This window comes from Talaromyces marneffei, chromosome 4 (genome assembly GCF_009556855.1).
Source record: "Talaromyces marneffei chromosome 4, complete sequence".
Lineage (NCBI taxonomy): Eukaryota > Fungi > Ascomycota > Eurotiomycetes > Eurotiales > Trichocomaceae > Talaromyces > Talaromyces marneffei.
Window position 1 is genome coordinate 3474110 of NC_072351.1, and position 22822 is coordinate 3496931.

At 48.3% G+C, this 22822-nt stretch overlaps 8 protein-coding genes across 8 annotated transcripts; 7 read left to right on the forward strand and 1 right to left on the reverse strand.

Moving 5' to 3' along the window:
* Nucleotides 1-1489: 1489 nt before the first annotated feature.
* On the forward strand, nucleotides 1490-3452 carry EYB26_006289 (uncharacterized protein; the record flags this gene model as incomplete). The annotated part of the gene is made up of 2 exons (XM_054265565.1): nucleotides 1490-1606; nucleotides 1659-3452. The coding sequence occupies 2 exons, from the start codon at nucleotides 1490-1492 to the stop codon at nucleotides 3450-3452; spliced, it is 1911 nt and encodes a 636-aa protein (XP_054121540.1).
* A 1050-nt stretch (nucleotides 3453-4502) lies between these two features.
* EYB26_006290 (uncharacterized protein) lies at nucleotides 4503-5492 on the forward strand (the record flags this gene model as incomplete). Its single annotated transcript, XM_054265566.1, has 1 exon — nucleotides 4503-5492. The coding sequence occupies one exon, from the start codon at nucleotides 4503-4505 to the stop codon at nucleotides 5490-5492; it is 990 nt and encodes a 329-aa protein (XP_054121541.1).
* Nucleotides 5493-6532: 1040 nt separating this feature from the next.
* On the forward strand, nucleotides 6533-8218 carry EYB26_006291 (uncharacterized protein; the record flags this gene model as incomplete). The annotated part of the gene is made up of 1 exon (XM_054265567.1): nucleotides 6533-8218. The coding sequence occupies one exon, from the start codon at nucleotides 6533-6535 to the stop codon at nucleotides 8216-8218; it is 1686 nt and encodes a 561-aa protein (XP_054121542.1).
* Nucleotides 8219-9574: 1356 nt separating this feature from the next.
* EYB26_006292 (uncharacterized protein) lies at nucleotides 9575-11832 on the forward strand (the record flags this gene model as incomplete). Its single annotated transcript, XM_054265568.1, has 4 exons — nucleotides 9575-10129; nucleotides 10200-10237; nucleotides 10291-10679; nucleotides 10733-11832. 4 exons carry the CDS (start codon nucleotides 9575-9577, stop codon nucleotides 11830-11832), a joined length of 2082 nt encoding a protein of 693 aa, XP_054121543.1.
* Nucleotides 11833-12856: 1024 nt separating this feature from the next.
* Nucleotides 12857-14713, forward strand: EYB26_006293 (uncharacterized protein; the record flags this gene model as incomplete). The annotated part of the gene is made up of 1 exon (XM_054265569.1): nucleotides 12857-14713. The coding sequence occupies one exon, from the start codon at nucleotides 12857-12859 to the stop codon at nucleotides 14711-14713; it is 1857 nt and encodes a 618-aa protein (XP_054121544.1).
* Nucleotides 14714-15561: 848 nt separating this feature from the next.
* EYB26_006294 (uncharacterized protein) lies at nucleotides 15562-17454 on the reverse strand (the record flags this gene model as incomplete). Its single annotated transcript, XM_054265570.1, has 3 exons — nucleotides 15562-17004; nucleotides 17072-17183; nucleotides 17270-17454. The coding sequence occupies 3 exons, from the start codon at nucleotides 17452-17454 to the stop codon at nucleotides 15562-15564; spliced, it is 1740 nt and encodes a 579-aa protein (XP_054121545.1).
* Nucleotides 17455-19596: 2142 nt separating this feature from the next.
* EYB26_006295 (uncharacterized protein) lies at nucleotides 19597-20648 on the forward strand (the record flags this gene model as incomplete). The annotated part of the gene is made up of 3 exons (XM_054265571.1): nucleotides 19597-19698; nucleotides 19761-20352; nucleotides 20425-20648. The coding sequence occupies 3 exons, from the start codon at nucleotides 19597-19599 to the stop codon at nucleotides 20646-20648; spliced, it is 918 nt and encodes a 305-aa protein (XP_054121546.1).
* A 1473-nt stretch (nucleotides 20649-22121) lies between these two features.
* EYB26_006296 (uncharacterized protein) lies at nucleotides 22122-22802 on the forward strand (the record flags this gene model as incomplete). Its single annotated transcript, XM_054265572.1, has 3 exons — nucleotides 22122-22294; nucleotides 22356-22535; nucleotides 22607-22802. The coding sequence occupies 3 exons, from the start codon at nucleotides 22122-22124 to the stop codon at nucleotides 22800-22802; spliced, it is 549 nt and encodes a 182-aa protein (XP_054121547.1).
* Nucleotides 22803-22822: the final 20 nt, after the last annotated feature.

The window sequence follows — 22822 nt, forward strand, 5'->3', positions numbered from 1 at the left end:
CATAGGCTCTCTGCATCCCGCTTGTTCTGCTAGATTCTTCATCGGGTATCGCTCGAGGCGGTGTCCGGGTGTCGTATTGAAGGGCTTAGCACTGTATGGCATTAGTAAAGAAAACAAAAAATAAATACAAAAACATAAAATAAAATAAAATATGGATCGTCGCTCGAGGAGTTGGCCATTGCTATCCGAAGTTGACCCCCTGCACAGTGATGATGTTTTGCGTCGGTGCAACCAGAGATAGATGATCATTAGTCCCAACTCCCAGCATCGTAGGCTTCTGGTTTCCAGCTGCGACAATCGTGAGCCTTGAACCTCACGCAAACAAAAACATGCAAAATCTCAACGCGTATTAAGCAGTCAATCAGATTGAGTTGGCTGGGCTGGGTCTTGAGCCTCCCGTAATAAGCCTAACTCTGAGTCCGAGTTTGCCAGTTCGCGAGATCTCCAGAAATGAAATGTCATCGTACGAGCAGATACGCCCGCTCACTATGTGCCTGTACCCAAAGAGCGTGTAATTACGAGGGCGATACCGCAAGAGAGAGCCAAAATTAAGGAACACTTGATCGCTCCACTTGACGCGGGCCGCAAATCCCCATCGACCCTCTCGGCATGGATGGAGTGGAGTACCCAATCATTCATTCTTCTGACTTTCCAGTTGCCAAATTGATCCATCACAATATCCATTCTAATTCGAGTCATCGAGTCATTAAGTTTTCGAATGACAAGCACGAGGCAGCGGTAGCTTATTCGATAGTGCTCCCTCCATCTCCACTGTGGCAGTCGACGAGAAGGTGAAGGCAAAAAAGCAATGTGAATTAAAAAGAAAGCCCCGAATGATAGGAAGAGAGGGATGTCCGAGGTTCGACAAAACAGGACAATCCATTTGCCGTGTGCAGCTCCACCGTACTCTCTAAGCTCTCGAGCATCCTGGTCCAGTCCTGCTAATGCGAGCTGCGTATCTCGAGTAACCGAATCTGAATCAGTGGGGGACAGTGCCGGGGCCACACAGTCATGATCAGCATAGGTATCAGCAGAGCGAGGCATGAGAAAGACAATCTTTCTCTTCAATCCATCCACGTTCTGATATCTTGACCATCAATTTGTTGCAACTGTACCGACAAGTTCCTACTTAGGTAGTACCAGTCTAATCTTGAAGTACACATTCACTTCCCTGTACAAACACCTTGGCCGTCATTCCAACCATCATTGCCGAGAAGACAAGAAAAATAGTTTCACACGCGAAAGCCAACCATCACTATACAAACATGCCGGTTTCCCCCTGCTGCAATGGTGCAGCATGACCTTGACCTTCTTATTGCCGGCTCAATTTTTTTGATATATGACGCCAACCGGGGGCGCCTGTCAACTGTCATCAGTTTCGGCGAATCGTCGCCGAGTTGCATATATTCTCTAGGTAACACCAGCGTATCTGTATGGGATACGATCAAAAACGTGGATAAAACACCACAAGGATCCAACAAATCTCAGCATGGAGCCGACCATCGGGCCGCAACAGGCCCCAAAGACGTTTGTGCTCTGCTTCGATGGCACTGGTAATAAGTTCTCTGGAGATGAATCGGACAGCAATGTCTTGAAGATCTTTCGAGTAAGTATTCCCACAAATGAGAAAATCCGATGTCTACTGATCTTCGTCTCAGATGCTCGATCGCAGTCGTGGTACCCAATTCCACTACTATCAACCAGGAATTGGCACATATGTGACCTCAACTTCCCTCTCGAGTACTGGAACCGTCCATCGCATTCGCTCTGCTTATCTGAAAGCCAAAGATTCTGCTATAGGATCCTCATTCGACCAGCATGTCATGGGCGGATACAAGTTTCTCATGCGGTATTACGTTCCCGGCGACGATATCTACTTTTTCGGCTTCAGCCGTGGCTCATACATCGCGCGCTTCCTGGCCGAAATGCTCGATTATATCGGACTCTTAGAGGCTGGAAATGAGGAGTTGATCCGCTTCGCATGGAAGACATTTGCCAAGTGGCAACAGCGACGCGGCCAAACCGACCAGGACCAAGCAGAGAAGAAAAAACTCTTCAATTATATGAAAGCTTTTCGTGAAACGTTCAGCCGTCCAATCAGTCGCATCCGATTCATGGGGCTTTTCGACACGGTCAATAGTGTCCCACGATTCGAATCTGCCTGGATGCAACGAAGTAAATTCCCATATACAGCCCGCAGTTCTGCTCTTGTGATTCGCCATGCAGTCGGTATCGATGAGAGACGGGCTAAATTTCGTCAAGATCTGATTTCAGAGACAAGGCCATGGCATGCGAGCCACACGCATCATGACAACTACCTGCGCGATCATATGCACCACCTTCACCTTAATCGCGAAAAGCCTGATGAGGTTCCCAAAATCACTCTAAACAATGATGGCACCGATGTTGACCTGGAGAAAGCAGCACAGGAAGAGGAAAAGCCTGCTGCTCGCCGGGGTCGGGAGGAGAGTGAGTCCGTCTACCGGACACCGCGTGGCTCCAGCGCTGGCAGTGCACAAAATATAGATAGATACCGTGCACCATCTCCCTTTTCAAATCGAAAATTGAGTCATCCGAACTTGGACGTCCCAGAGATCAACCTATCTGTCGATGACAGTGCGTCGACACACAGCGACGTTACCTCTCTACAGGTTCCACTTAAGCTCGGGGAGGACGACGAAAAGGAGCAGGATATTCGGGAGGTTTGGTTTCCAGGTGGACACGCTGATATTGGGGGTGGATGGAGTCTCGACAAAGATGAATCGTGGGCTCTCAGCCATGCGCCATTGGTTTGGATGGTTCAAGAGGCACAGAAAGCTGGTCTAAATTTTGACCCCAGAAAAACGAAACAATTTGAATGCTGTGAAGAGTATGTTGAAAACTGCTCTCCCATTCATGTTTACGACCAAGAGCCGGATTGGTGTCAGGATGAGAGTCATGGCTCCAGTGTAAATGGCAATGGGATATCAACAATCAAATTTCCCGAGAGCAAGAACGAGCGCAATACGAGCCGCGCGCTTCATCGGTTCCTTGATGCACTTGAGCACTCTAGCACAAAAGGCGTTCTACATGATTGTTTGGAATACGGCGCGGGACTTCCGTGGGGTTCTGTTCTCTCATGGCGCATCATGGAGTATCTCCCGTTTCGACGGATGGACTTGCAGCCGGACGGATCGTGGAAACCCATTCGCTGGCCGCTGCCTTGTGGTGAAGTTCGCGATATTCCCGACGATGCGGAAATCCATGTGTCAGCCATTCGTCGTCTAAAAGCTGACACCAACTACCGTCCTGGAAATCTGATCATCGGGGGCGGTGGACGCGGTCGACGGAAAGCTCCTGCCGAATATGGTATCGGTGAATGGGTGGTTTACAGGGACGAAGACGACCCTGTTCGAGAGACGTACATACGGAAGAAAGCAGGCAAAAAAGCGGAAGAGAACGGGAATCCATAGAAGCTCTTTCTTTATCTATCTTGTTTTTTGTCTCTGCTCGGTCAGGGTCTCCTGCCATATACAGCATACTTTTGTAGTCTAATGATAACCCCAGCAATCCATGATCATATGTATGCCCTGAATTGTGATTGCAGATTGTGATGCTTGGAGGAAACAAAAGATCGAAGAGAACATAATAACCTTAAGTCTGATGAACACGTAGTGAATATTTGTTCGTTGCCATTCTAGCTCAATGCTGCTGGCCGATTGCCAAATCATACATCTTCTGTACAATGAAACAAATCCAGCGACGTGCGGTCACGACTCTTGCTGACAGTCAATGAGTCGTTGATAATCCCCGGGAACGCCGCAAGCGGAATGGCGGTTGTCGAGTGGTCCAGAACGTATACGGTACATAGTCGATGATACGGACTTGGAGCATTCATAGACGAGCATGGAGAAGACATTAGCAGCGACTTCTCTACATAGTAAGTTCTCTTGCTCATGAAGAGATCCAAGAGTGTAGCGAAGGGGAAAGGAGTGACTCGGCGGCGTCTTCCATGTATTGTCCGTAATTAATTACCGGGCCTTACCAGAGCCCTTGTATAATACGCGCTTCTTCCGCCTAAGAGTCTGAAACAAATCGCCCCCGCCTCGGAGTACGGTGTAATATTACGGTCACTAACCAGCCCTTCCATCTTTTGCTGCAACCACTGCGGGAGTACTCCTTGTACTTTCTCTCCTTCCATCACCACTCCGCAGAGCCACGCAGCTCTATTAACCACTTAATCGATCTGCAGTTTCACGTGTCGATTTTTGCCGAATCGTCAGCGCCGTGGAATGCATCCAAACGATACTTTTCTGTATGATTGACTGACCAGCTGTGGTTGCGCTGTCATCAATTTCCAACCGGTTTCAACGTGCTGGTCGGGCAGATTTGTTGGCAAGATCAACAACGACGAGAACAGCAGCAAGGCAGCGAAACAAACACAGGTGCGCCTAGCTCGCAAGCCCCTCGATGCAGCATGCGCTCGACTTTTTCATCCGGCGGACAGCTCTACTAAGGCCATCATGATGGCTGAATCATTCGTAACCCCGGAAAAAATACAGCTCCCACCCAGCCCGACTCGCTCGCCGCTGCCAGCAGGAATCACGCACTCGATAAAGGCAAACTCTCCAAGCGAGGATCTCCTTTCTGTCCCTCCTTTGTTTGCCGCCCCTTTACCGCCGGTCCGAAATCGCTCGCCGCTATCGCGAACTCATGCACGATCTCGTTCTCTCGCAAGCTCCTTCCCGACGCAGATGACCAGAGCTCATTCGTCTCCTGGACTGGATTCGCGCGGTCGCTATGTTTATTCACCAAGCGTCGCTAGACCTCCGAGTCCTTTAGAGCAATCAATCCGAAGACATAGTCCGCTACGTGCTGCGGATGACATGCGGACTTTAAGCCTGAGTTCACTGAATATCTCAGAGACTATTTCGGAACATGCAGAACTCGAGCTACCTCAGGCTACACCGTCACCGTCAACAGAATCGCAACCGACCTATTCGCCGTTTCCTCCTTCGCCACATACGTCTATTTCTCGGCCTGGTCGACGACCCTCTTCTTCTTCTTCATCACTACACAGCAATCTCTCAAGCATTACTATCAACAGTACCAGCAGCCCAGGCTCTGTCCATTCTTCCCCGCTCATGATGGCCACAAAATTCAATGAGTCGTACCCTGGACTGTCCATATCGTCCGCGTCCTCGATGCCATCTACACCAACTAGCCTTCGCTCACGCAGTCCCAGCATATCTTCTCTAGAGACGATTCCCGATATCCCGGATGCCGAAGCGGATGCCGAAGCGGAAGCGCTCGAGTTGGAAGAGATGGCTCGATTGAAACTGGCTGCCGAAGCTACCGACGCAGATAGCCTACCACGCCGATCTACAGCAGAGAACTCACCGTCTGGAAACGCGAGAGGCTACGGATCGAGGAATGACAAACGAAAGCGTTGGAGTGTCTGTGGAGCAGAGCGACGGCAAGACCTGGACCTAGAAACTATCTGGGAAGACTAGTCTAACATTTCACCCTCGAGCGAACCTCTATCGGCCACTTGTATGCGCATTTCTCGACCCACAGTCGAGAGGCTCTTTGATTTCTATTTCCATGTAATTTTTTTTCTCATTCGAAGTGCAGATGTTACTTAGCAATGGCGTTACGGAATGCATCGTGTCTTGATACCCGATACGAGAGAGGCTATTCGTGCATATGATTCTTTATTTCGGTATTTTTTTTCTGGGTTTGCCTCTTTTGGATATGGGAGTATAAGAGGTGTCATTTGGATTCTCGTGTATGTTTGTATTGATTTACGGAGTGACAGGTCACCTTCCGTCTTGTACATAGCTAGCATCTATGTTACTAACAATTTTCGAACTCAACTGTATGTCTTTAATATATAAAATGTAGAGGAATCGATCGTCATGCTGCTCTCATCCCACGCCTGTATATAATGGGATTGTCTAGACGGATGTTTGAGTCAACCAACTCTTGGGCGTTCCATGGACCTGGGGATACAAAGAAAACAGAATCCTACCTACCGTGTTACCTTTGCACAGTAGTATGTAACTATATACCATATAGTGGTTAATATCACCACAGCCAATCATGATGTACTACCGCGGACTATGATTGCTTATACCGGTACAGAGTCACTAACTACGTAACTTAGCTAGTTAACTAACTACGGAGTAGATCGTGCGGAGTACCCCGTTCCTACCTAGGCATAAGCCGCCACCCGAGGGTATCGCTTCATGTCGTCCCCAGAGGTCACATCACATTAAAGGCACTTAAAATGCTTGGCTTGGACCTAGATTTGTCCTATTTCAACATGAGTCCTTCGCGCCATTGTTTTCATTTAACATCACCAATTTCCTGGCAGCGTTTGCAAAGAGGCCCAGATACATTTTCATGTGAGACTGGTATATATTCCAATTGAGGTGGCCAGACATTTACCTCTCAACTATCACTCAAGTACCGTAGTAAGCTTGAGCATTCTTGAATGTCACATGCAGCAACTGACGCGCACAGTTCTAAGGCATTCTAGTGCAGATATACCATGACAAACGATAAATCCCCAGTTATCATTGTTGGTGGAGGTCTCGCCGGCCTCGTTGCAGCAACAGAGCTGTCGCGGCGTGGAGTCCATACAGTCATCGTGGACCAAGAAAATGAAGCAAACCTGGGAGGACAAGCATTCTGGTCACTAGGTGGCCTATTTTGTGTCAATTCTGCTTCTCAGCGCCGCCTAGGCATCAAAGATAGTCGAGAGCTCGCGATGCAAGATTGGTTCAATACGGCTCAGTTTGACCGTGATACCGATCTTTGGCCTAGGAAGTGGGCGGAAGCATTCGTCAATTTTGCTACAGATGAACTGGAAACGTATGCAAAGAGTCATGGCATGTCGTTTTCGAGTGTTGGCTGGGCAGAACGGGGTAGTGGAAATGCAAGTGGTCATGGAAATTCCGTACCTAGGTTTCATGTTACCTGGGGTGCTGGTCCAGCAGTCGTCGAAGCTTTCGAAAAGCCAGTACGAGAGGCAGCAAAAAAGGGACTGGTAGAATTCAAGTTCCGACATAAGGTTGATCAACTTGTTATTGATGACAAAACCGGCGCCGTTGTTGGTGTACGTGGGCAGATATTGGAGCCATCCGAGACATTGCGCGGGGTGGAGAGTAGCCGAACGGCCATTGATAATTTCGAACTTTATGGGGCCAAAGTATTGATTACATCCGGCGGAATTGGTGGTAATGTTGAGCTTGTGAAGAAGAACTGGCCCGTCGACCGTCTAGGGCCTCAAGTGCCGCGCTCGTTCGTTATCGGTGTGCCTGCATATGTCGACGGTCGAATGATTGAAATTGCAGAAGAAGCAGGGGCTCATATCGTCAACAGCGACCGGATGTGGCACTATACGGAAGGGTTGCAGAACTGGAATTCCATTTGGCCGGAGCATGGAATCCGAATCATACCTGGTCCCTCGTCATTGTGGTTGGATGCGACTGGAAAGAGGCTACCACCATTTCTTTATCCTGGATGTGACACTCTGGCCACCCTCAAACATATTTGTGCTACTGGATACGACTATACCTGGTTCATTCTTAACAGGACGATCGTCGCCAGTGAGTTTGCGTTGTCCGGGTCGGAACAGAATCCAGACTTGACCAGCAAGAGCATTTGGAAGACGCTGCAACAACGATTCTTTAGTTCCGCGCCTACAGAACCGGTCCAAGCGTTTTTAGACCATGGAGTAGATTTTGTAGTAGAGAGTTCTCTAACGAAGCTGGTTGATCGGATGAACAAACTTGCCGAAGAAAAGGGCGGGCCATCGGTAGACATTGAGCAGATCAAACGAGAAATCATGGCCAGGGACGACCAGGTCGAAAACAAGTATTCGAAAGATGCACAGGTCATGCTGATACGCAATGCACAGAATTATTGGCCCGAAAGACTCTCGAGGGTTTCTAAGCTTCACAAAATCCTGGACCCTCGCCATGGACCTCTCATTGCCGTCAGACTGAATCTTTTGACTCGAAAAACCCTTGGCGGACTCGAGACAAACCTTGATGCGAATGTTCTTCGCCCCGACGGAACATTGTTTTCCAATCTATATGCTGCTGGAGAGGTTGCTGGGTTTGGCGGAGGAGGTGTTCATGGATACAGCTCCCTTGAAGGGACTTTTCTGGGTGGATGTATCTTCTCCGGGCGGACTGCTGGTGTCAAGATAGCCGAGTCTCTGGGAGCGTAGTCACTGGAAATGCTACAAACCATCTTATTAAGTATAATGATCCTGCCAACTGCCATACATGTAACACAGATGTATATACCTCCTCGAGAATGTAGAGTAGTCTTGCTGTTTGTATCTACATAGTTCTCTAACAACCGACCTAATAGACGAATGTTGATTATTTGCACCGTGAAGGGAGCACGGTCTTACACTGATTATTGTTGCGACCTCCAACGAGCTGAAAGACACTGTGAAAGTCATTGGGGAAATATCAAGATGAAGCTTTCTGCTCTCAGTAGGTACCAGGAGACTCCTCAAGAGCCAAATATATCAGTCGGCCAGATGGGCTCTGTCGAAGATATTCTCATTCTCCTCTCTACAGCACGTCCAGAGCATCCGCCACATCACCACGCCGCAAGTCGACTCTAAACGTACTCCATCCAAAACCTTCTATCATAGTGATGCTGATGTTACTACACACTACAGAGTAGGAAGTCAGATAAAAGGGTATGTGTATACAAGTATACACCGAGAGTCAGGGGCAAGGCGGTGGCAGAATAAAGGAGCTAGCCATATTTGGTATAGGCTTCCCGCGTAGCACAATCTTGCCCCACGCATCGATATTTTCCAAGACAAACTAGACTGTAAAGAGCAGGTGACACTACTCGTTTTTTTATACAGTAATATATTGTAGTATATCGCACAAGATATTAATTGCTCTGTTATTTTATGGAAATGTAGTGCCTTACAGAGTACAAAGATATACCACAACAATTAATAGATCCATAATAGGAGGACCACGACAAGTATCATAGGCTAGAATGCAGCGAATCACAGCGCAGTATCGGGCATCATGGCTGCCGTTGCTATCGCCCGGGCCGAGCCTGATAAGGAAAGAACGGTCGACCGCCAATCTTTTTTCCCTGTGTCCCGGAGAGCAGAGTCATCTCTTGTTTCTCTATCTTGTACAATAGTATATACTGAACCCAACCCAGATCTTGATTTTGTTTCATTATCCTGTCGGAATTCTCTATCGCTAATCTGCCATCCATCGCACGACCGACTCCTGCCAGCCTCATCCTGCCAAGCGGGGAACGTCACAAGGCCCGTCCCTTATCAGCCCGTATCACAAAATGTGAGTGGCACGCCAGGTGTTTTTGCTTTTTCCTTGCGTACCTATACCCAATCCATCCATTGTGCATGTACGAGACGTCGCGCCTGGAGTCCAGATCGGCCTCATATATTCGATGAGGCATCGAATGAGATACCTGAGAACAGAGGCAGGGTTGTCGCCGTAGCCGCCAGAACAATCGCCGCCTGTGAGGAGCTCAACAGGTCGAGTCGGCTGGTTGATGATGATGCATACTGCATCACTTTATGGTTGTACCTGCCTGTTTCATCTCGATCCCGCATGCCAAGCGTGAAGATGACGATTTTTGGATTCAGGATGAAGATAGTCATGGACAAGCGTTACACACGGCCGTTCCTGCTGCTGCGCTACTATTTCCTCAGCAGTGGATTTGTCCTAAACATTATGTTTTCTTCTACGACTTCAAAGAGGCCATTCAGAAATCGATACCCTACACAAGATTCTCACCTCAAATTCCACATCCAATACCAAATCATCGCCTCTATTTGTCTTCAGACACGCACACGCATACAATCATGGAGTGCAAAGCTAATCAGTTGGCTCAGTTAGCAAGCTGGTTACAGTACGCGAGTGTTCAGCGACAAAAGTCGACCCTACATCCAGCTGCTGTCGGTCGAAAACTGCCGTTATCTGCACGCAAATATCAACTAGCTCTCATGGGGAAGACTCCACATGTTGGCATTATCGGAGCCGGTGTATCTGGTCTAAGATGCGCTGATATTCTCGCTCAAAATGGTGCAAAAGTGACCATCCTGGAAGCGAGGAATCGTATTGGCGGAAGGGTACGGTCGTGATCATTTCATTCATGAGACACAATAGCCTCCTGCAGAACGTGCTGATAATCAACTACAGATAACACAAGTTGAAGTTGGTGGACATCTGGTGGATTTGTGAGTCAAACTAGAAAATCGTCTGCCTTGTAGTAAGCTAACCGCTTATAAAGAGGCGCAAACTGGATCCACGGAACAGAAGGCAACCCAATTGATCAAATCAGCAGGATATCAAATACGACCACCTGTGAATGGGATGGCCGTGAGACGATATATGATACAAATGGAAAGTTACTCGATGAAGCTACAACCATGAAGTTGGCCGAGTGGATGTGGACTACCGTTGATGAAGGATTTGTATTCAGCACCAAGAACAAGGACTCGATACCCCCCAGTATGAGTTTGTACGACTATTGCTGTAAGCAGCTCGAGAAGACGAATTTTACTGAGGAGGAAAAAGCCGCTTGCAAGGAATTCTCCAAGTTTTGGGGTGCCTATGTCGGAGAGCCTGTTGAACGACAGAGCATGAAATTCTTCTGTTTAGAAGAATGCATTGAAGGGAGTAAGTCTCTCGAAGATTGACTATTTAGTTGTCTAGAGGACTAATCTTTGTAGCAAATCTGTTCGTGGCGTCCACATACAAGAACATTCTCGAACACATCTCAAAGTCAGCGTTGAAACATGCGGATCTCCAATTAAACTCGCCGGTCGTCCAAATACACGCAGCCAACAGAGATACCAGCAAAGACCGTCACATCACCATTGTGACAGAAGGTGGGAAAAGTTATCAATTCGACGATGTCATCGTCACATGTCCTCTAGGCTGGCTGAAGAAGAACAAGTCTGTTTTCAATCCGTCGTTACCGTTACGTTTATCGTCTGCTATCGACAATATATCATATGGACGACTCGAAAAGATCTACGTAACTTTCCCACGTGCCTTTTGGCATATGCCTACAGAGCACAAGTCGGCAAGTGGTACCGGAATCACAGTTGCCAATGGCCCCAATTTTGTGCCCGATAGTGATAGTGACAAGTATCCACCGGCCTTTACGCAGTGGCTTGAACCGACCTATGTTGAAGCCCCTTCAAAGGAAGGAAGCTGGAACATGCAATGCGTTTCATTGGCAGCACTTCCGCCAAATTGTGCTCATCCAACACTCCTATTTTATATCTACGGGCCCTGTTCCGACTACGTTGTTAACAAAATCAAAGACATGGATGAATCTTCACCTGAGTACTACAAGTTCCTCGATTCCTTTGTCCGGCCATTCTATTCCTCTCTTCCTGGGTATTCCGCCTCGTCCGAGTTGTGTAAGCCTGCTGCGTTCCAGGCATCTAAATGGATATCCGACGATTATGCCGGCAATGGTTCCTACGCAAATTTCCAGGTGGGGTTGGAAGCCGGCGACAAAGACATTGAAGCGATGAGACTTGGTATGGGCCCCGATCGTGGAGTGTGGTTCGCTGGCGAGCATACTGCGCCATTTGTCGGATTGGGTACGACGACTGGCGCTTACTGGAGTGGTGAACGCGCCGCCGGGCAAATATGCGATCTGTACAGTCTAGGTCAATTGGGCCTAGGGGTCAGGAAAGACGATTCATTGCCTACAGGGACCCCTGGTGTGATGACCGGTAACACCATGTTCCATAAGGGAAACACAACAGCACTCCGGGCCACTGCAGTCTTGGCGAGTGCAGTACAAGGTCAGTGATGACGATGGTTAATTGAATTGATGAAAAGATTGGCGACAAATATATATGTCAAGATGTCTGCCAAGCTTATACTTTCATTGTCGTTGGTTACGGCTGCATTGCCCCTTGGTATTCAACATGTCAGTCTGCATTTCCTCTGTAGGTAGCATATCGGTACACAGCAAATAACTAAGGGCTCCATAGCAATTTATTTCGACTACAATTACCACTATGGTACGAGTTAACTACCCAGACCATGGTATTCGATACCTGCCAAGTCAGGGAAAGCAGGCATAAAGGAGAGTTGACAACATGGGGGGAACAACCCGATGGACTTCGAGTATATCGGCAGATTGAGCCTATCTTTATATGTACGTAGTAATTGTCGGAGTCAAAATCACAGTTTTGTTTTTCAACGGTCAATTCAGAAGCATTTTGTAGAAGTGGAACAAACTCTGCACTACCGGTAGCAGCCCCTAAATCTACTAAATCCAGCCTTGCAAGGTACCAGTGTCGAAATGGTAGATCCGGATAGGAGCATCGCTTACGCTAACCTCAGCTTCCGATCCACCACAACCTGGGCTAGCTCCATCGACCCCATTTTCACGACGATTTTCTCGATTCTTTTTACTCTTTTCGCCATGTGTCGGCTGTTTTATGCTGGTGAATTTCGCTAGACTGCTCTTTTGCTCCACCAGCCTAAGGCGACATGCCTGGATGCCAGTGGATGGTAGTTGCTAGTGGATGGGTATGTCCTTATTGCCACCAATACTTGAGGGAAAAGTGATCACGATGCCGACAGCTCCCATTTACGTAGTATATAGGAGTCGAGATTTCCTCCACGGAGGAGTTTCCTTCCTGGGCGGACTGGCTGAAGAAATAAAGTGCTGTCTCACCTTTCGTCCTTCGTTCTCATCACTTTTTTTCTCCTTTCCTAAGGATATTGGCGAAAGCCACCTAAAGGGTCATTCGCTCTTATAACCAGTCGGTTTTTGCTTTCGCTTGACATTTGGAACTTTGAAATTGCGGACGCACGTACTAAACATGGCGATTTTGTCGAATTTGGGGAGAAGTCTCCCCTTGCTCGCGCTCTTTGCGCAAATCCTCCCTGTAATGTCAACCGTGACTCCGATAGTATCATGTTCAGAGACTACAGCGCAATTATTTGGAAACCCTAGTTTTGAAGACGGAACGGCTGACGACTGGACATTGACGAACGTCTCTCCCTCATACAGCGTCGTTCAGGCGGGCACGTCCGCCGCGAAGGTTGCAGCTGCTGAGGACGGACGATGGTTTCTACAAACTAAGGGGTACAGCCATGCATTCGACATTTCTCAAACAATCAACGGGCTCGAAGTTGGCAGTACTTATTCTGGTTCATACTACATCAATATTCAGCTGAGCGGATACTTGGGAGGTTGTTGGAATTATGCTTATCTTGACTCAACTGCCGTTGCCAACCAGGTCTACAGAGAGTATTTCTCTATTGGGACAGCATATAATACCTGGCAGAAGCATACATTTGTATTCACGGCTACTTCTACTTCCCATGATGTGATTTACATCCTTAACTGTGGCTCCTCCTATAATGGATCGCCGTGGTACGTTGGCTGGGATAACTTTCAGGTTACTGGACCTACTAGCGTCTGCACAACTTCTTTCTCAACTGCCCCTGCTCCGACGCCAACTCCAACTCCTCTCCCTTCATCACCTGCTGTAATCTCTGCGTCGTCTTCTGCGGCTGTTATCTCAGCATCTTCATCTGCCATTGCCTCAGCATCTTCTTCAGCCGTTGTCTCCGCATCTTCGTCAGCCATTGCCTCAGCATCTTCTTCAGCCGTTATCTCCGCGTCTTCTTCGGCTGTTGTCTCTGCATCTTCGTCAGCCGTTGTCTCCGTGTCTTCGTCAGCTATAGTTCCGGCATCTTCATCGCCTGTTATTAGCGCATCCCCGTCCTCATCTGCTGTTGTTCGTCCTTCTTCCCGCCGCCCTACACGCCCTTGCACGCGTAAGACTCCTAGTCCCTCTGGTACCGTGCGTCCTTCATCGTCAGCTCACATCTCCATTCCCACATCGCGTTCTACTCGTCCTTGCACCCGCCGGCCTACCTCGAGCCCTGCTGTGCCAACTACATCATTGCCAACCACTGCTCAATCTTCCGGGGTTTCGTCTTCCACCATAACTTCTGCCACTATTACTGGTTCTTCCAGCACGGCGTCTGCACCCGGTAACAACAATGGTGGATCCGTCACCACCTCAGCAGCTGTCAGCACTCAGGGCCCCGGCGAGCCTGGATCAGGTGGATCCACTACCTCAACTATCTTTTCAACTCGTACAGCCACGATCACTGCTTGCCCAACCACTGTCACCAACTGCCCGGCTAACCAACGCACCACATACGTTACTACTGAGACTATAGTTGTGTCTACAACAGTCTGCCCTGTTACTGCAGCTCAAGCAACGTCAACATCAACATCCGGCGCAAGTTCGGGCACAGGTTCGGGCTCGGGATCCAGCACTGACACTGGTTCTGGCACTAGTCCTGGCTCAGGCACAGGTTCAGGTTCAGGCTCTGGTTCTACCACTGGCAGTGGCACTGGCACCAGTTCAGGCTCGGGCACAAATTCCGGCTCAGGTCTTAACTCTGGTCCCGGATCTAACACTGGCGCTGGCTCAGGCTCGGGTTCTGGTGCTGGCTCCAAGTCATCCAGCAAAGCTGTCAGCCTAGCTTCTTCCACCAGTATCGCTACTTCATCTTCTCCCGTCAAGGCTGGACCCTCATCGACTACGAGTGCAAAGGCTCCAGTCTACACTGGCGCCTCACCTTCTCAATCGTCCTTCTTTTCTGGAAGCCTCGTAGTTGTGGCTGGTGTGCTGGCAATTGTTCCCCTTCTCGTGTAGATATTCTACAATACCTTCTTTCAATCTTTCCTTTGCTAGTCAATCCATACTTGCTTGTATCTTGCCGAAACCAATGCTGTTTGGTGTGCATGTGCAGCAAATGTTGGATGTGTACTATTTCTTAATGTATAATATTTATTATTGTTGTCTATAAGGGGTAGTTTATGAACCGAACCTGGATGCCACTATATTTACAGTCGTACAAGCACGAGAACCATAACATTTACCTAGGAACGATCCGCATTGTTGACATGATCAGTCAGTTTAAGGTAAAAGCTGCGTATGTCGAAAGTCCCTGGCGTGTGTAGTCCTGCTTGCCCGTTGACTTGCTTGTAGTAGTTGACCAGATATCACATGCAGAGAATCTTAGATGGATTGTTGTTGTGTGACTTGTCAAAAATCAACATAGTCGAAAGACAGACTAGTCCCAAACAGGCAGTCCGCGCCTGCTTTCCATCGCCATGTCATATCGGCGAAGGGACAACTTTTCTTACTCTCAACACTCTGTATGAATTATCAATAAAAGCCTCGTATTCCTCATTACTCTCTGCTCTATCGACATCTGATCGTCATCACAACCGCACAGATCCAAAGACCAAAATCATGGTCAAGTGACTTGACTCGCTTGCCCGCTGCATAGTACAACCATCGGGCAAACCAAGGACCATCTGTCCCTCCGTCAACGATGGGGAGTGCAAAAATGATATCCAAGAAGACAACAGAGAAATACCAAAAGCAAGGCCAAGAGGAAATAATAAGAGCAAATCAACAAAGGAAAATGAATGGATAGCATCGCTTCGTTATGGTAAGAACCTGTCCTCTCAACTCATTCAGTAATAGGCTGCATGTTATTGCCATGCACCCTGACTCAAGGACAAGAGTCCTTGTATACAGTCCAGATCTTCTTCACGACTCGAGGACCCGGGCTTGGTCATGAAAGCAGCGACTTCGGCATCTAATTTGGCTATGGTCTGTGAAGAGGCTTTCACATCCTTACTACCCCGCGGGCCACGACATAATCGGCCCTGTTTGGTCAGTGCCAGATCATCGAGGACGGTGTTTTTGCGAACGCCATTTTCTTTCAAAACGGCACGTTGGCTATGAGACTTTGCTCTCTGATGACGACGTGGGTCTGGTCGATGATATGTTCCTGGAAGCCAATTCTCTTTGTCGGAATCGCCGGCCTCCAGGTCCCAGCGCTCAACTCCTTTACCAGTCTGGTGAGTGGATTTCAAGCCACTGCTCGAGTCCTGCGTCATATGGATGGATTGCTGAACAGACTCCAGTCGTCCTAGAGAGGACACTGTGCGAGATAGTTTTCGTCGCTTCTCTCTGGATGGTTCGGCCACATCTTGTGGATTATTCGAGCCGATCGCTGGAGACGACAAGTTTGGCTTGGAAAAGGAGTGGCGAGCAAGAGATCGATGACTGCCAGAGCGATATAGGCCTGGTGTCCTTATACTAGTAGACGGTTGAGAACCGATCGGCGTTGATAGAGCGCTACGTGCATCATTGTCACAATAGGTCTCCCACATGCGTGCATCGCGAGACCGACCGAACGGCTTCATACCGCTCCCTTCTCGAATCGATGGGGAGGCCCTGGGTGTTCCGAAATTGATTGCACTGACACTTCTGCGCAGACCAGTTTGGCGTGGCACGCGGCCGGGAATAAGACGCATGCGATTTTTCGAGGGGGAGGGTTCATCTTGGGTGCGGATGAGGGCCTCGCCATCTGACGATAAGGAGATTCTCACTGCCGTGCGCGCCTTTGGTGGTGACGGAGTGGGCTCTCCCTGTTTTCTGAGGAGCGCTTCGCCGTCGAAAGACATTGATATCCGAAGGGACGGAGGTGATTTGATCGTCACTTGAACGCATTCTCCATCATGTTCCCGCGGACCGCCTCCCGTGTCCGAAAGTCGTCGCTTTTTTTCATTCACATGTATGCCTAGGCCAGTTACATCCCTCATGATTTCGACATCGTTACCCAAAGTAGCCGAGCCAAGTGATGAGAAAGATGTCTCCGGTTTCAAAGAGCCAGCTGGCATGCCGATCTCCATTTCATTACTCTCAGTGTTGTTCGACGGGTCTGCAAGCGCGTCCTCGTCGTCCTTCTCGAAGTTTCCCTCTGGCTGTTCGGGGGTTTCCTGTTCGCCATCGCGAGGAGAGCTCGTGCCATGATTACTCGGCGATTCATTCGGGATGCCATCTAGAGCTCGAGGCCCTACGAGTTCATGTGGCTCGAGCGGCTTCGATTTTCGACGGTCATTCTGGCGTCTGTTCTGGAACCAAATCTTGGCAAATGTTAGCAAGTGATTTACCACACCAGTGGCACGGCGACAACGCGCCTATGACGCGTACCTGAACCTCCTTCTCACCCAGAGAAACCTGACTAACTATGCTTGCTCGTGCAACTTTATCAGGCTTCGGGTTCTTCCTGTACTCGGCCTCGAGAACGGCATGGTCCTCGGGACTATGATTACAACGACAGAGTTTAGCACTTGAATTTGAGGAAGTCACGAGATGGTTAGGTAACCGCAGGTGCATTCAATGGCTCACCTTGTACGTCGCCGTTTCTGGCGCGCGAGTAGTTTATTGTCGACGCGAGGCGGAAGGTTTTGTGTCAATGTTTTTTGTGAATGGACGAGGAAGGCATAGTGAAGGTTGGCCGGCGAAGAGCAATTAAAGGGCTGAGATGGCGAAGACGAAGTGGCCGTGATAGGAGTCGAGTCGGCGGCAACCATAATCACTGATCAGGCATCAACACGCACGTGTTAGTAGAAGAGGTTGGGAGAGATGTAGATGGCGGCGGATCCCATAAGGCAAGATACTACTCCATGTATGAGGATGAGTAGAAGAGGTAGTACTGTAGGAGTAAAGCAAACTCAAGGTATATGTGAAGATGTAGGTAGTTGGAAGTTGTAGTGCCGTACTAAGCAATTCAACGTAAAGCTGGTTAGCAGGGAGTATGATCGCGTCCGCGGTGTCATCACGCGGCGGGCTGCACGACTTTTTGCGTGCGGGAGCGGAGCGCCTCTTTTTCCACGCATCTCATAGGATTGATTACTCGGCGAGGGACCCGCGTCTACGTTAGACGCGACCGCGCTGTGTTTTATGCTTTTCTAGTATTTCTACTGAATTTGCATACCAATTACTCCGTAGTTACTCCGTAACTTACTGCTTGATGATGTTGAATATGTTCCGAAGTTCATACGTGTGCCATATTATGTGTGCATCGCTCATTCATAAGTCGGCCAGGTCTTCCAAGGCCTCACTCAATGGCTTCCGGAGATTCATAAGGATAGACTTTGCACACTTTATAGGGCCGTAGGTCCATAGTTCCATTAAACCGTTTGCTGCACACTTCGCATTGACGCTTCTCAATGTTTCTCTCCATGTAAGGGTTGGTCGGATAACCCTAACGACAAACATTGCAAACAGCCGTCGCGTGAACACGTGCCTGACGCGAGGTCCCGTGATCCTTGCCAAGACCGAGCACGCGGCCTTGGTGCCTGAAGCATGCTTCGAAGTCCGTCGCCGTCGGAGCCTGAGGCTGTCGGCGCTTCTCCGTGATTTCCTTCGTCCGTCGCTTCCTTCTGCAGTCACTTTCTTCTACAACACACAAGCATGACTCACTGTGAGTAACTAATCATCTGCGCATTTGGCATGCCATACAACCCAAACTCTCGCATTGAAGCCACGCTATCCACAGACTAGTGCAGCACTCCGTAGGAATACTGCTGCTCTACTCTGTAGTACAACTGCAATGCGGCTGATAACCGGCCCACCAACAGACCGCCAGTTCCCTTCCACGTCCCGTGCTCTACCCCCAGGGCTGAGCACCCAAACGGTCGAACCTCTCCACATCCAGGCCCTTTGAGCAAGTCAGATTGGCTGTAGCCTCACATCCTTGCTGCGACCACTCGGTCCAGCAAGCGGTCAGGGTCTATCCACGCATTTTCGAGATTCTCGGTCGATCCGAGATATATGTTTGCTCTGTCTGGTTTTATGAGAGCAACTCAAGCTCCGTCCTGGTGCCTTTTGCTCGTCTTCGCGATCCGGGCTTTTCTCTGACGAAGGAAACCGGCCACTCCGATAGTCGAGCTGAGAATTTCTTACCCCCGAAATGCAGGCTGCAAATCCGCCCCAGGCTCAAGGTAGAAGTTGTCCCATAACCCCTGTCCACAGTTGTTTTTGTCGAGCTACTTCTGCATGCTCATTCGATGAACCCCTTCTTCAAAGAATTTGACCGTTGAATATCTGGAAATGACGGTTTGGCCAATGGCAATCTCCATCCTCACAACTTTCAGATAAAATGCCCGAGACTAATCCCGAGACATATGAACGATGGATGAAGTATATCCGCAATCGACTCATTTCAACAGACAGGAAAGACCGGGATATCTCTGTTCGTGACCCACAGCTGTGATTTAGATTCGGCTTGTAACCTTGTCTGGTCAAGATTTTGTATATACTCACTCATAGACTTTCCAAAGCTTCGTCATGGTTTTATACACAATGGTGAAATAATAGACCAAAGAGCGCAAAGATGAGCACTGGGTGCTTTCCTCCTTTATGCAAGCCTGCGTTCGACTAATACTGTCCAGCCTGATACGGAATTCTAATCGAGATTTTTTTTTTTGTTTCAAGAATATTTTCAATCCCTTCCATCCGCAGTCACTAACTTCTCATAGCATGCCTGTCCTTCCTTTCCAAGATTACCTTCATTCAATTCTGGCTTTCAGCTTTCCTTCTTTCTCCTCTTTCATATATTGTTGTAATTCTTGTCCCTCGTTTGGTAGCACACATTCTTTCATTAATACAGGTCTTGAGACCCAAGGGGCCTCCTCACATTCGTTCAGAAAAATATCCCTCTTGCCGGTTCCATGATCAAGATAGCACTGGCAGGGACCAGTGGTCTCGCACAATATATTGCTCACTACATCTCCACACAGACGTATCACCAATTTTTCTTTCTGTCAAGGAACGTGAGTTGCCCTACCTGATCCCTATCTTGATATGTCCCATATGTTGACCGATGCCTTCACAGCCCAGTCCCGCCCTATCAGCCCGAGGATGGCAGGTCTTACCGGTCGATTACAACAACCAAAGTGACGTTCGATACAAGCTTGTTGGCGTGGACACGGTCATATCAACCATTTCGGGCCAGGCACAGCTGTCGTTGATCGATGCCGCAGCCGAAGTCCATGTCCGTCGATTTGTGCCTTCGGAGTTTGAAGGATCTCCACTGCAACGTCCGGATGTCGACCCCCTCGACCGCGGACAGAAGACTGCCCTTGCCAAACTCCAGGAGAAACAGCAACTTGGTATGGAGTATACCATCTTCACGTGTGGTATATTCTATGAGAGGTTCTATCCTGGGGGTATGTCGACGCTTCAGCTCGGTGCGGGAACACATATCTCGGGCGAAGGACAATACATCTTGGAAATCCGTCGCCAAACAGCCAGCATACCTTGCTACCCTTCAGGGGATGGAGTATACATATGCATGACATCCGCCGAGGATGTCGCTCGCTATGTAGTTGCTGCTCTCGATCTCCCTCACTGGCCAAATGAATTCCTCCTGGCGGCAGAAAGAATGACAATTGATGATATTGTTGCGGCAGCAGAAGTTGTCTCCGGTTTGTCTCCTACAACTTTCTAGTTGAGTTCATGTGGATCATGGCTAATCAGATTTGTTATAAAACAACTAGGCGAACCCTTTCAACGCCAGTACTATGATCACGCCACTTTGTTGGACAGCATCTCTTATGCCTCGGCCACAAATGATACATTGGAATATTGGCGCCTTCGGTATCTCATGGCTACCTTACAAGGACGATACGACTTTCACCGCACAAACCTTAATCAGCTGGTCAATATCCAGGCCAAACCATTCTTCCAGTGGTTACTCGCCGCATGGTCCGACGTTGCATGAACCCTATGATAAAAAAAACTTTGATGTACTTGCAGCGATGATTGATATGTTTTCTCGATGCTGGGCATCCGACATATTTCGATTCTTCTTTGTCTTTTTATCCTTTTATTTGTCTCCGTGTTGGAACACAAAAGGATTCCGATATTATTGTGCTGGTCGCAATGCTACCGACTCTTCAAACAACGCTGGAGGTTTCCAAGCCAGTGGCGTAGATCACCAAAAACGAACAGTTCTGACTGCTGCCCGTTAAAAGTATTTATTATACTATCATGCCTAATTGAGAACTTCTATCAGAAAAACGTCGACCAAGAGTTGGACGAGGTGCCACAGAGTCCAGACTGCCTAAATTCCACTACGTAGTAGATCTACCTGTAGATAAGTACCGCCATAATATGTGGCCATAGCCATGGGCTCAGGTGATTGTTGGCAGTGTGCCACAGTGTAATGAGGTACATGACCACGTATACCGAACCCCGCATCGATTCGGAGTCATGATGTCTAACAACATCCGTCCAGTCTCGGATGGATGAAAGAAACCGAGTAAAAGCCCTCAAACTTAAGCTTATCAACCTCTATCTACTCGTATTTGTAAGTAACTCCGATCTATCGCTTTTGGCACGTATCTCGCGCACTAAGAATGTAGTCCAGTACGTATATCATTCGTTTACAGCGCGCATGATGGAATCATCTATGAACCAAGTCACACTATGCCACTATATGATGTAGTATTTAGTGAGAATACCAGTGGTTATCTAGATCGAATATTGAAGGTCGATACATGCATGGAATTGATACCCCGCCGCCGAGCCTAGTCCGTAACATAATGGCATTCCACTCGTTAATAATACTCCGGAAAGTTTGTGTATCGCCTCTGTGGTTGTGGCGCCCTGGAAACTCTATGGAAATCCAAATCATACAATGGCAGAGTTTCTACCAAAAAGATTTGTCGTTTTCCATCCCGACCCAATGATGAGTGCTCGATAACAACTTGCGAATCACGAGATTTTTCGTGGCTTTGATCTTGGTCAGAACCTTAAAAAGAGTCTCTATACGATGTGTCCGAGCATCAACCAGACTATATCAGCTCTCTATATTCGAGCGATGCTCTCTTAAAATCTCTTGTTGGTTGAACAAACATAAAAAGCAAAGAAAACATAGGCTTACTACATAAATCATCATGCGACACTTTCTTGCCTTTCTTTGCGCTATTGGTGAACATACAGAGACTCTGTTCCACAAAACACTGGTCTGGTACATGAGCGATGTACGATCCTCATAGCCTGAAATTATATGAAAAGCGACCTCAACGCCACATTTGAATTTCTCTCTGTACTACTCGCAGATCTGTCCAACAAATTCATCTCCGCGTTGCTCTCTCTTTGTTTTGCGCCAGACTACAAACGTGGAGATTACCAACTGGGTTTCAGTCATATTATATCCAACACGACGCTGTCAAATTGATACTTCATCAAGATGCCAGCAATTATAGCGACCGGCTATAGCCAATTGATGCAGGCATGGTCCCAACATCCGCCGTCGAAAAAGCGCGAAAGCGATACCAATACACATGGCAACGAGCAACAAGCTGTCAATATCTTGCTGGGTGTTATCCTCGGAGTTGCGGTATTCTTCGTTCTGACTATGATGTATGTAACTTGCTCTCCCGTCATCCAGACATGGACCAAATGGCTGAATTGAATCTATAAGGTTCGTTTTCTATTGCAATAGACGAAGTCGCAGAACTTCTGAAGATTCCGATGGCAAAATATCATTGAATCGCTTGCGAAAGTTAGAGGCGGTCGCGCCGACGCGCAACTTAGAGGAATGGTGGCCCACTGTGAAACAGTCACTTGGTCTCTCCCAAGGCGTGGACAATCATTTTATTTGGTGAGATTGCTCCGTCTGAAGGCCCTCTTCGCGATAAATGGCCGATTCGAGTAAGACTGACAAACAATAAGTGTGGTTTGTTTCGATCCAGTCGAGCGCACGCAAGAAATCCACGAACTCAAGTGTCTTCATGTATTCCACAAAGAATGCTTGGAGAAATGGTATCTTCGTAGCCATTACACGTGCCCAATGTGCCATCAAGTCTTTTTCAAAGAGCGAGAGCGTCACATCTCTTCTCCAAATCTGAACTTTGTGATATTCGCATGAGGTATTCTCAATAAAATGTT